The 14,118-nt window shown below is 40.5% G+C and overlaps 1 protein-coding gene across 9 annotated transcripts in view; it reads left to right on the top strand.

Annotated features, from left to right (window-relative positions):
• Nucleotides 1-14,118, top strand: part of PTK2 (protein tyrosine kinase 2) — a 773,150-nt gene that overhangs the window by 512,832 nt on the left and 246,200 nt on the right. For all 9 annotated transcript variants that reach the window (XM_053715391.1, XM_053715387.1, XM_053715388.1 and 6 more), the window contains 3 exons: nt 5,335-5,412; nt 6,750-6,857; nt 8,053-8,170. In XM_053715391.1, the coding sequence (XP_053571366.1) occupies nt 5,335-5,412; nt 6,750-6,857; nt 8,053-8,170 (304 nt within the window). The remainder of the gene's footprint in view (nt 1-5,334; nt 5,413-6,749; nt 6,858-8,052; nt 8,171-14,118) is intronic.

Genomic DNA, 14,118 nt, shown 5'->3' with positions numbered 1-14,118 from the left:
GGGAGGTAATCACTCACAGCAGAGCTGTGAGATTGTAGTTGACTGTGATAAAAAAAAAAAAAAAAAGTTTATTTCTGTATTTTTTTTATTTTTTCTTTTTTCTTTTTTTTTTCTGCTATCAGGGTTAGTTATCCTTTGCTAATGGGAGCAATCCTTTGCTAAAATTGTGTTTTTTACAAAGATTTGATGCTAAAACTTTTCAGTTTATTAATTTTCAACTGTCATAACTTTTTCTGTGCTTCTTATAGGCACAGTACGTTTTCATATTATAGTAAATTACTTGAAAAGTATTTCCAAGTTGCTAGTTTATTTGCTAGTGTGTTAAACATGTCTGATTCAGAGGAAGATATCTGTGCTATATGTGCTAAAGCCAAAGTGGAGCCCAATAGAAATTTATGTACTAACTGTATTGATGCTACTTTAAATAAAAGTCAATCTGTACAAATTGAACATATTTCACCAAACAACGAGGGGAGAGTTATGCCAACTAACTCGCCTCACGTGTCAGTACCTGCATCTCCCGCTCGGGAGGTGCGTGATATTGTAGCGCCGAGTACATCTGGGTGGCCATTACAAATCACATTACAGGATATGGCTACTGTTATGACTGAAGTTTTGGCTAAATTACCAGAACTAAGAGGTAAGCGTGATCACTCTGGGGTGAGAACAGAGTGCGCTGATAATATTAGGGCCATGTCAGACACTGCGTCACAATTTGCAGAACATGAGGACGGAGAGCTTCATTCTGCGGGTGACGGTTCTGATCCAAACAAACTGGATTCAGATATTTCAAATTTTAAATTTAAGCTGGAAAACCTCCGTGTATTGCTAGGGGAGGTGTTAGCGGCTCTGAATGATTGTAACACAGTTGCAATACCAGAGAAAATGTGTAGGTTGGATAAATATTTTGCGGTACCGGCGAGTACTGACGTTTTTCCTATACCTAAGAGACTTACTGAAATTGTTACTAAGGAGTGGGATAGACCCGGTGTGCCGTTCTCACCCCCTCCGATATTTAGAAAGATGTTTCCAATAGACGCCACCACACGGGACTTATGGCAAACGGTCCCTAAGGTGGAGGGAGCAGTTTCTACTTTAGCTAAGCGTACCACTATCCCGGTGGAGGATAGCTGTGCCTTTTCAGATCCAATGGATAAAAAGTTAGAGGGTTACCTTAAGAAAATGTTTGTTCAACAAGGTTTTATATTGCAACCTCTTGCATGCATTGCGCCTGTCACGGCTGCAGCAGCATTTTGGTTTGAGTCTCTGGAAGAGACACTTGAATCAGCTCCATTAGATGAGATTACATACAAGCTTAAAGCCCTTAAGTTAGCTAACTCATTTATTTCAGATGCCGTAGTACATTTAACTAAACTTACGGCTAAGAATTCCGGATTCGCCATTCAGGCACGCAGAGCACTGTGGCTAAAATCCTGGTCAGCTGACGTTACTTCTAAATCTAAATTGCTTAATATACCTTTCAAAGGGCAGACCTTATTCAGGCCCGGGTTGAAAGAAATTATCGCTGACATTACAGGAGGTAAAGGCCATGCCCTGCCTCAAGACAGAGCCAAACCTAAGGCTAGACAGTCTAATTTTCGTTCCTTTCGTAATTTCAAAGCAGGAGCAGCATCAACTTCCTCTGCACCAAAACAGGAAGGAGCTGTTGCTCGCTACAGACAAGGCTGGAGACCTAACCAGTCCTGGAACAAGGGCAAGCAGGCCAGGAAACCTGCTGCTGCCCCTAAGACAGCATGAATCGAGGGCCCCCGATCCGGGAACGGATCTAGTGGGGGGCAGACTTTCTCTCTTCGCCCAGGCTTGGGCAAGAGATGTCCAGGATCCCTGGGCGTTAGAAATCATATCTCAGGGATACCTTCTAGACTTCAAATTCTCTCCCCCAAGAGGGAGATTTCATCTGTCAAGGTTGTCAACAAACCAAATAAAGAAAGAGGCGTTTCTACACTGCGTACAAGATCTTTTATTAATGGGAGTGATCCATCCGGTTCCGCGGTCGGAACAAGGACAAGGGTTTTACTCAAATCTGTTTGTGGTTCCCAAAAAAGAGGGAACTTTCAGGCCAATCTTGGATTTAAAGATCCTAAACAAATTCCTAAGAGTTCCATCGTTCAAAATGGAAACTATTCGGACAATTTTACCCATGATCCAAAATGGTCAGTACATGACCACAGTGGATTTAAAGGATGCTTACCTTCACATACCGATTCACAAAGATCATTACCGGTATCTAAGGTTTGCCTTTCTAGACAGGCATTACCAGTTTGTAGCTCTTCCATTCGGATTGGCTACGGCTCCGAGAATCTTCACAAAGGTTCTGTGTGCTCTTCTGGCGGTACTAAGACCGCGAGGAATTGCGGTAGCTCCGTACCTAGACGACATTCTGATACAAGCTTCAAGCTTTCAAACTGCCAAGTCTCATACAGAGTTAGTACTGGCATTTCTAAGGTCGCATGGATGGAAGGTGAACGAAAACAAGAGTTCTCTCTTTCCACTCACAAGAGTTCCCTTCTTGGGGACTCTTATAGATTCTGTAGAAATGAAGATTTACCTGACAGAAGACAGGTTAACAAAGCTTCAAAATGCATGCCGTGTCCTTCATTCCATTCAACACCCGTCAGTAGCTCAATGCATGGAGGTGATCGGCTTAATGGTAGCAGCAATGGACATAGTACCCTTTGCACGTCTACATCTCAGACCGCTGCAATTGTGCATGCTAAGTCAGTGGAATGGGGATTACTCAGACTTGTCCCCTACTCTGAATCTGGATCAAGAGACCAGAAATTCTCTTCTATGGTGGCTTTCTCGGCCACATCTGTCCAGGGGGATGCCATTCAGCAGGCCGGACTGGACAATTGTAACAACAGACGCCAGCCTACTAGGTTGGGGCGCTGTCTGGAATTCTCTGAAGGCTCAGGGACAATGGAATCAGGAGGAGAGTCTCCTACCAATAAACATTCTGGAATTGAGAGCAGTTCTCAATGCCCTTCTGGCTTGGCCCCAGTTAACAACTCGGGGGTTCATCAGGTTTCAGTCGGACAACATCACGACTGTAGCTTACATCAACCATCAGGGAGGGACAAGAAGCTCCCTAGCAATGATGGAAGTATCAAAGATAATTCGCTGGGCAGAGTCTCACTCTTGCCACCTGTCAGCAATCCACATCCCGGGAGTGGAGAACTGGGAGGCGGATTTCTTAAGTCGTCAGACTTTTCATCCGGGGGAGTGGGAACTTCATCCGGAGGTCTTTGCCCAAATACTTCGACGTTGGGGCAAACCAGAGATAGATCTCATGGCGTCTCGTCAGAACGCCAAGCTTCCTCGTTACGGGTCCAGATCCAGGGATCCGGGAGCGGTTCTGATAGATGCTTTGACAGCACCTTGGACCTTCGGGATGGCTTATGTGTTTCCACCCTTCCCGATGCTTCCTCGATTGATTGCCAGAATCAAACAGGAGAGAGCATCAGTGATTCTAATAACGCCTGCATGGCCACGCAGGACTTGGTATGCAGATCTAGTGGACATGTCATCCTGTCCACCTTGGTCGCTACCTCTGAAACAGGACCTTCTGATCCAGGGTCCCTTCAAACATCAAAATCTAATTTCTCTGAAGCTGACTGCTTGGAAATTGAACGCTTGATTTTATCAAAACGTGGTTTTTCTGAGTCAGTTATTGATACCTTAATACAGGCTAGGAAGCCTGTTACCAGAAAGATTTACCATAAGATATGGCGCAAATACTTATATTGGTGCGAATCCAAGAGTTACTCATGGAGTAAGGTTAGGATTCCTAGGATATTGTCTTTTCTACAAGAAGGTTTAGAAAAGGGTTTATCCGCTAGTTCCTTAAAGGGACAGATTTCAGCTCTGTCCATTCTTTTACACAAACGTCTGTCAGAAGTTCCGGACGTTCAAGCTTTTTGTCAGGCTTTAGCTAGGATCAAGCCTGTGTTTAAAACTGTTGCTCCACCATGGAGTTTGAACTTAGTTCTTAATGTTTTACAGGGGGTTCCGTTTGAACCCCTTCATTCCATTGATATCAAGTTGTTATCTTGGAAAGTTCTGTTTTTAATGGCGATTTCCTCGGCTCGAAAAGTCTCTGAGTTATCTGCCTTACATTGTGATTCTCCTTATCTGATTTTTCATTCAGACAAGGTAGTTCTGCGTACTAAACCTGGGTTCCTACCTAAGGTGGTCACTAACAGGAATATCAATCAAGAGATTGTGGTTCCATCTTTGTGTCCTAATCCTTCTTCGAAAAAGGAACGTCTGCTACACAATCTAGATGTAGTCCGTGCCCTGAAATTTTATCTACAGGCAACTAAGGATTTTCGACAAACGTCTTCCCTGTTTGTCGTTTATTCTGGTCAGAGGAGAGGTCAAAAAGCTTCGGCTACCTCTCTCTCCTTTTGGCTTCGTAGCATAATACGGTTAGCCTATGAGACTGCTGGACAGCAGCCTCCTGAAAGAATTACAGCACATTCTACTAGAGCTGTGGCTTCCACTTGGGCCTTTAAGAATGAGGCTTCTGTTGAACAGATTTGCAAGGCTGCAACTTGGTCTTCTCTTCATACTTTTTCCAAATTTTACAAATTTGACACTTTTGCTTCTTCGGAGGCTGTTTTTGGGAGAAAGGTTCTTCAGGCAGTGGTTCCTTCCGTATAAAGAGCCTGCCTGTCCCTCCCGTCATCCGTGTACTTTAGCTTTGGTATTGGTATCCCATAAGTAATGGATGATCCGTGGACTGGATACACTTAACAAGAGAAAACATAATTTATGCTTACCTTATAAATTTATTTCTCTTGTAGTGTATCCAGTCCACGGCCCGCCCTGTCACTTTAAGGCAGGTAATTTTTCCATTAAACTACAGTCACCACTGTACCCTATGGTTTTCCTTTCTCTGCATGTTTTCGGTCGAATGACTGGTAATGGCAGTTAGGGGAGGAGCTATATAGCAGCTCTGCTGGGTGAATCCTCTTGCACTTCCTGTTGGGGAGGAGTTAATATCCCATAAGTAATGGATGATCCGTGGACTGGATACACTACAAGAGAAATAAATTTATCAGGTAAGCATAAATTATGTTTTTTCCAAAGCTCCTTTTTAGCAAATTCTAAAACATTCTGTAGATAAAGCCTAGCAATACTTTGCTAACATTTACTTATACATGTATTTAAAGATAGCATTTCTGTATATAGTTATACGTTTATATGTCATTTCTCATTTTGTTGCAAAATAATGGTACATTGTCATTTACAACAACCTTTTTATTTTATTCCTGCTTTCACTTCATCCTTAATTACATAACCAACAAAAAGTCCAGTTGGATCATTTCAGTGGAGTTGGCGATTGGCCCAGAAGAGGGAATAAGTTATCTTACAGACAAAGGTTCAAATGTGAGTATTTATTCTTTCTAGCTACTAAATTCCTGATGTATTGTATAGAAATCTTGTCATGGTTTTAATTAATAAAAATGTATGCGTTAATATTTACTCAAATCTGAAATCCATGGCCCATCTTCTTGCCGTTTTGTTTAGATGAATTTGAAATCTATGGATTATTTTATAGCTAGTGCGTAACATTATATTTGAACTTAGTATTTGTGTGGGTCAGCTTCAGCGAATAAGATTGCTAAATATGCTGGGTAGATCTATTTTTCATCTAGCCTTACTGCCTGATTTAAATCCTCACGTGACAGTTAGGGCTTGATTTATCAAGCCTTTCGCCGGCCACGACTGCATGTGCTCACAAGAGAACTTGCAGTCAGTATTTATCAAGCAGCGGTCATCAGACTTCTGTTTCCTATCTTCTTCTCCACCTCTTAGATGGAGAATTTCAATCTCCCCAGTCTCGTCTGGCTGTGCACGGGCAGGGGGCAGTGTTGCACAAAAGCGCAAATAGCGCTCGTGTGCAATCTTAAATTCTGGCAGCAGATTGCTGCTTACCAGAGGCAAGCTGGGTCGGACAGGGGCGTATATGTATGCCCCAGATTGATAAATCGAGCCCTTATTTTGAATTTGTTTTTCAGTTCATTGTGTATTCCAAGGTTCCTGAATGCCCTAACTATCTCCCTTCTTTCATTTCTATGTTTTTACAGAGCTAACCTATTTCCCCATTAAATTAGGATTTTATTTTTGATCATATTATGTTTCTATAAAGGAGCAGACTCAATGAGATCTCTGGGTTTTTTTTATCTGCCCTGAAATCTGGGTTTCTTTATTTTTATTTTTTAAATATATTGCTGTTGATACACAAAAAAAAATGTTAAAGGAACAGTGTCCTGTAAAAATGTTCACCATTAATGTGTTACCAGTGATCAATTTTACCTGATGGAGTGCATTAACTTATTTCTATATTAAATTACGTTGTTGATAATTGGTATTAAATAGCTCCTTTGCCTTTATTTTGCCATTTTAACCAGCTGCTTTTGCCTATTATAATACCGGCACCTGTACTGAAAAGTTCGATATTGCAATATTGGATATAGATAAGCTGTGTAAAGAAGTTGTAGGAACAGAAATCAACCTCCCAGTAGGGGTGACAGAGATTATAAAATGGTGTTCTTGAAGCACATTTAAATACAGTGAACTCCTTATCAGTTGTCATGAAGGTTTACGTCTTTAGTGCACCTTGCAACTATTCATAGAAATGATCTCTGCTTGTTAATATGTAAACAAATATAATCTGACTAGGCTATTGATAATGTAAGCATAATAAACATTGTCTTTTTCAGCCTACACATTTGGCAGATTTTACTCAGGTCCAAACCATTCAGTATTCAAGCAGTGAAGAAAAGGACCGAAAGGGTATACTGCAGCTCAAAATTGCAGGCGCCCCAGAGGTAAGTAGATTAGCATCTATGCCTGACTGATATCCTGTGCTCGAGAAAACTGCCTAGAATGACTGTATTAAAGGGACTCTAAATTACTGACCCTAGATAATTGTTTATTCCCCACCATAGGCCTCCATTTATAAAATGCTGTACAGCCAAGGTTTGTTTCCTGTAATCCAGCATCGCAGATTTGCTGCCCATATGCTCGTGCAGCCACACCCCCTCTTGTGCAGCTAATCGTGCGAGAGCAGTGCTTGTCAGTTATCCCTATCAGATTTAAGTCCTACCACCTGTGAGTTGATGGAAATGTTAAGTAGCAGCAGTCTTAAGACCACAGCTGCTTAATTAATATTCCAGGTTCTCTCGTGCTCCGAAGCTGCTTTTGCAGGTTCATAAATGGAGCCCATAGGCAATGCCTTGTAGCTCCCAAGCAGAAAACGGCTGACAATTCGCTTTCACCTGCATGTACATCTCCTGATTAGTTGATTGTCTTGTTTTATCAAAAAATTCTACTAAATCCAAACTTTTGCATAGTTCAGTGATTTAAATTATTACTGACTTAAAACTGCAGAAATAATGGTTCAATTTAACAATCTTCATAGGTTTGCAGTAATAGGTTAGAAATTTCTAGTCGGAGCAGAAACAAAACGCTAACGCAAAAAAATATGTTTCTGGACATATATGTGTGTGCTTGTGTTTAACTTATTTATTAATTTTATATCACTATCAGTGCATAAGCCGTAACACTTTTTATCTTGTTTTATCCTATTACATGACCTTATATAAACAAGTGTAATCACCTAAGCTCAGACCCAATTTATGTGATAGGAAGTTTGTTTTTAAGAAATCACTGGCAACTACATAAAGTGCAGAGCTTATAATACTTTTCCACAGGACCAGAATGTGTTAAAATGTCTTTCCCATCTAGAATGTTTCTATTCCTGCACATGTGAGTGAATATAATTCTATGGGCACACTTTTGTATCGTTCTTACTGCAGAGCTCTGAGACTACAGAGTGTTTCATATTCTGTTATTGCTGAAGTAGTATAGCATCTCATGTATATAACAATGCTTGTATGGATAAGGCCCTTGCTGATTGGCTTATTGCATGACTATTTTATTACTGTGGTCACAATGCAGCTGTTCTGTGAGACATTGGAGATGGCAATAATGCCCCTTTTGTTGGTGTCTCTCTCCACTCAGCCTCTGACTGTGACAGCCCCTTCCCTCACCATTGCGGAGAATATGGCGGACTTGATAGATGGATACTGTCGTCTTGTCAATGGAGCCTCTGAATCTTTTATCATCAGGCCACAGAAAGGTAAATTGATTTTCAGCTAGTATGCATTGGCAGGGCTGTCTGATAGATGTGCTTGTGTGTGACGGTGGTGCACACGCTCTTCTGTATTCAGAGGAGCTGCTAGGAAAAGACTTCTGCTGTGATCGTGTGTAATTTAAAGCCCATTCTCTGTTTTGAGATGAATATACTGCCCAGTGTTGTATGTTCTGTCAGACCTTCTAGATGGCTGCACTTTACATTAAGTGAAGTCAAACGTGAAATCTTCCCATTTGCAACAAATACACGATGGGAAATCTGACATTAATTTTTCTTTCATCATATTGTGGAATGTAGGATTATTTTATAAATTCATAGTTCAAAAAAGCTAATTGCTATATATAATATGTAACTTTTGTACATTTCTGCAAATGATGTTTGCATTTTTGAAAATAAAATATAATAATTTCATCTATAAGTATGTCTGTAATATTTTATATTTTTTTATTAATATTGCTATCATTTATTAGGTGAACACAATATATCATCGTATATCACACCTACACATCTAGCTAGGAAAAAACTCAACAAAGTGTCACTTCACTGGAGCAGGGAATTATGGGTGCATATATGCAAATGAGCTTCACAGTACTCCATTTTGTTGCTTCCTGTATACTTTTAAAACATGGATTCCCTTATGCAAGTGCAGTCCTACTCTAGGCAGTTTTAATTAATTAGATCTGCCCCTTATAGATTTTGTTACTTGCTGTATTGTGATGCTGGTATAGATAGAGAAATGATGGGGCAGTATCCTTGCCCATAATGTCCTGCTCCAGTGGATACACAGTGTGCTGAGGTTTTCTGTAAATGTTCAGGTGTGGTGTTCAGTGACCTGTTGTGTGTCACTATCCTCACAATGTGGAGAGGTTTTTCCTCATCTTTTTAGTTACCATAATTTATTTGGAGACTGGTTAGGATATTATTTATTAAATAATAGAGGAAATAATACAATTGTTATGTATTATATTTGGGAAATGGAAAGTACAGAGGACAAGGATCACACACACAAAAGAAATATATATAAATATATATACACACACACACACACGGAAATAAATGCGTATTTTTAAAAGTGTGTGTGTGTATATGTATGTGTGTGATAAGTAAATGGGTTCAGTATTTTGAAGAAAAAGAGGGGCATGGTAAGTTAGAGCTTACTGCAGGAAGTATATCGCCATTTAACAATAGGTCTATATTTGCTGAACAGTGGATAATAAGGCTGTTGTGTGATTTCTCTTTTTGGTCTCAGCCAGTAATGACTATTTGCATTCAAGGTAAAGGATATGTAAAAATGCATTTGACACAAGCACATTTTCCCCCAATTAAACGATGTGATTTAGCATACAAATATTAGCCTCTGGGTTAAACAAAGATTGGTTTCTTGTGCAAGTGCAGATTTTCTTATGCTTGGCACAAGAAGACTCCATCCCAACAAATTGTGTGAACCCTTGGCATAGTGGAATCAGTCCTAGTGATGATTCATTATCAGTGTTTCACATGGGCAACTTCAGCTGTGTTTAGTATCAATAACGGACAAGCATTAGGTGGATCCATTGCATTCAATTTAATTTGTTCACTTAGTGCTTAAAGAGACAGCAGCTAAGAGTTAATTGTATTTAAAGCTAGTTCAGGAACACCCTTTTAAAGAGGGCTAGTCTCTCCCTCTTCCAGCCCCCTGGGAGGCTAATTTCTTCTAAAGCCTTTTGTTTATTGAGCTTTTCTGTAGCCATTACTGCAGCATTGACATTTTTAGTTTAGGTGGAGGTCTGAACAGGATAAGCAGCCGTTTCACATGGAAAAAAAAGTAAAGGATCTATTTGTAAACAATGTAACACACTCTTGCAGGGATAATTCATCATTGGGAACACAAATGGGAGAACATTTTACAGTACACTGTGGGACAGTGTTCACTTAAACCATAGTAGGTCTGCCATTGCAGAAGTGCTTTCATCAACATTTTGGCAGAATATAATATTGGTGCCTTTTAGCCATTTAGAATTATACATCTTTAGAACTTTAATTTGCTAGAGAAAATGGTCTTTTGTGGATGTTTTTCTATTAGATGGGGGAATTTAGAGTTAGACAAGGTCAAAGACAAGGTTTGGAGTTCAGATTTGTACCAGGAGAATGAATTCTCAAACATTTGCTATCTATGTTCTAGTAATTCCATGGAGATTCAGATAACTGTGTATATTTCCTACAATTGCCCTGCTTCTTATATTATTCAGTTGATCAAGTAGACAAGTAGAATACCACTCTTGACCTACTAGAAATTGGTTTCCAGACCTGGTCAACCTAGCTGAACAAAACCATTGCTTCCATCCACAGATTCCAGATCTTCTGTAACAAGGTTTGTTTTTATACAAGGATCATAGAGCTTTTTTTATCATATTTCAGAATAAAATGCAATTTATTTAATTCCAGACAGTAAATAATAACTAGTAATTCATAGATGCTAGAACAGAAGATTTAATTTATTTCCTTGTTTGCGTTTACAAAATACATTGTGCATTGAAGACTGAATAGGAGTAAAAACTCCTTTTCTGCACAACGTGTTTAGTTTATGTAGCAAATTCTGTTCTATTTTTAATCATTTGATATTCAGATACTCATTTGAAAGGCAAATTAAAATGCAGATTAGTTGAGTGAATCTCAGTGACACCTTCTGCTCTCTGAGAATTGTGACACATCGCTGTCTATCAGATGGCAAAGCCCTGGCACTGCAGATTTATTATAAGATTTCACTAAACATTTACTCCTTCTTATGCCTTTTTGGTTCCTGACAGCCAAAACATTGTTATTGATATATCTTGTTTTCCCATTAATGTGGACACTTACAGTAGCTCACAAATTTTCATGTGACAACACTGAAGAAATGACACTTTGCTACAATGTAAAGTAGTGAGTGTACAGCCTGTATAACAGTGTAAATTTGCTGTCCCTTCAAAATAATTCAACACACAGCCATTAATGTCTAAACCATTGGCAACAAAAGTGAGTACACCCCAAATGGAAATGTCCAAATTGGGCCCAAACAATATTTTGTGTGGCCATCATTATTTTCCAGCACTGCCTTAACCCTCTTGGGCATGGAGTTCACCAGAGCTTCACAGATTGCTACTAGAGTTCTCTTCCATTTTTGTGAGATACTGTAAGTCATCAACTCAGCACATGAAATAACCTGCAACCACAGTGAGCTTTTCATCTCAAACCTTTGTTTTATTTTAAAGCTTATGTTTCTCCAACATTGGTGTGTCCGGTCCACGGCGTCATCCATAACTTGTGGGAATATTCTCTTCCCCAACAGGAAATGGCAAAGAGCACAGCAAAAGCTGTCCATATAGTCCCTCCCAGGCTCCGCCCCCCCCAGTCATTCTCTTTGCCGCTCTGAACAAGTAGCATCTCCACGGAGATGGTAAAGAGTATGTGGTGTTTAGTTGTAGTTTTTTATTCTTCTATCAAGAGTTTGTTATTTTAAAATAGTGCTGGTATGTACTATTTACTCTGAAACAGAAAGAGATGAAGAGTTCTGTTTAAAAGAGGAGTATGATTTTAGCAGCAGTAACTAAAATCAATTGCTGTTCCCACGCAGGACTGTTGAGCTGAGAGAACTTCAGTTGGGGGGAACAGTTTGCAGACTTTTCTGCTCAAGGTATGACTAGCCATTTTTCTAACAAGACTGTGTAATGCTGGAAGGCTGTCATTTTTCCCTCATGGGGATCGGTAAGCCATTTTCTTAGACTCAAACAGAATAAAGGGCTTATTATGGGCTATAAACTGGTGGACACTTTTAGGGGCTAAATCGATTGCTTTATTTAAGTATTATATGCAGTTTGAAGTGAATTTCACACTTTTTTAATATTGGGGAACGTTTTTAGCGCCAGGCACTTGTTAAGACACCTTCCCAGTCAGGAAGGGCCTTTCACTGTAGTAGACAGAGCCTCATTTTCGCGCCATTATTGCGCAGTTACTTTTGAGTACAGTACATGCAGCTGCATGTGTGAGGGTCTGGTATCCACTGAAAACGTTCCTAGAAGGCTTCAATTGGTATCGTATACCCCCCTGGGATTGGTGAAGTCGCAACAAAGGCTGTGGCTGGGACTGTAGGGGGGTTAAAATTGCAAACGGCTCCGGTTTCCACATTTTAAGGGTTAGCAGCTTGAAAATTGGGGTGCAATACTTTGAATGCATTAAGACACTGTGGTGAAAATTTGGTAAAGATTGGATAATTCCTTCATAGTTTTTCACATATTCAGTAATAAAGTGTGCCCTGTTTAACATTTAAAGAGACAGTAACGGTTTTGTTTTAAAACGGTTTTTGTGTTTTATTAACCAGTTTAAGCCTGTTTAACATGTCTGTACCTTCAGATAGATCATGTTCTGTATGTATGGAAGCCAATGTGGTTCCCCCTTCAAATATGTGTGATAATTGTGCCATAGCGTCCAAACAAAGTAAGGACAGTACTGTCACAAATAGTAAGGTTGCCCAGGATGATTCCTCAGATGAAGGAAGTAGACATAGTTCTACATCATCTCCTTCTGTGTCTATACCAGTTATGCCTGCGCAGGCGACCCCTAGTACTTCTAGCGCGCCAATGCTTGTTACTATGCAACAATTGACGGCAGTAATGGATAACTCCATAGCTAATATTTTATCCAAAATGCCAGCATTTCAGAGAAAGCGCGATTGCTCTGTTTTAAACACTGTAGAGCAGGAGGGCGCTGATGATAATTTTTCTGTCGTACCCTCACACCAATCTGAAGTGGCAGTGAGGGAGGGTTTGTCAGATGGGGAAATTTCTGATACAGGAAGAATTTCTTAGCAGGCAGAACCTGATGTTGTGACATTTAAATTTAAATTAGAGCATCTCCGCGCATTACTTAAGGAGGTGCTATCTACTCTGGATGATTGTGACAATCTGGTCATCCCAGAAAAATTGTGCAAGATGGACAAGTTCCTAGAGGTCCCGGTGCACCCTGATGCTTTTCCGATACCTAAACGGGTGGCGGACATAGTGAATAAGGAGTGGGAGAAGCCAGGCATACCTTTTGTCCCTCCTCCTATATTTAAGAAATTGTTCCCTATGGTCGACCCCAGGAAGGACTTATGGCAAACAGTCCCTAAGGTCGAGGGGGCGGTTTCTACACTAGCCAAGCGCACGACCATTCCTATTGAGGACAATTGTGCTTTCAAAGATCCTATGGATAAAAAATTGGAGGGTTTGCTTAAAAAGATTTTTGTACAGCAAGGTTACCTCCTTCAACCTATTTCGTGCATTATTCCTGTCACTACAGCGGCGTGGTTCTGGTTCAAGGAACTGGAAAAGTTGCTCAGTAGGGAGACTCCGTATGAGGAAGTCATGGACAGAATTCACGCACTTAAGTTAGCTAATTCCTTTATTTTAGACGCCGCTTTGCAGTTAGCGAGGTTAGCGGCGAAAAATTCAGGGTTTGCAATTGTGGCGCGCAGAGCGCTCTGGCTAAAGTCTTGGTCGGCGGATGTATCTTCCAAGACAAAATATCCCTTTCAAAGGTAAGACCCTTTTTGGGCCAGAATTGAAAGAGATTATTTCAGACATCACTGGGGGAAAGGGCCATGCCCTCCCACAAGATAGACCTTTCAAGGCTAAGAATAAGTCCAATTTTCGTTCCTTTCGCAATTTCAGGAACGGACCGGCTTCCAACTCTGCAGCCTCTAGACAAGAGGGTAACGCTTCCCAGACTAAACCAGCTTGGAAACCAATGCAAGGCTGGAACAAGGGTAAACAGGCCAAGAAGCCTGCTGCTGCTACCAAAACAGCATGAAGGGGTAGCCCCCGATCCGGGACAGGATCTAGTAGGGGGCAGACTCTCTCTCTTTGCTCAGGCTTGGGCAAGAGATGTTCAGGATCCCTGGGCACTAGAAATAGTCTCTCAGGGTTATCTTCTAGAAT

This window comes from Bombina bombina, chromosome 5 (assembly GCF_027579735.1).
Source record: "Bombina bombina isolate aBomBom1 chromosome 5, aBomBom1.pri, whole genome shotgun sequence".
NCBI lineage: Eukaryota > Metazoa > Chordata > Amphibia > Anura > Bombinatoridae > Bombina > Bombina bombina.
Note: the sequence above shows the minus strand (reverse complement) of the source record. Positions and strands in the feature narration are given on the sequence as shown.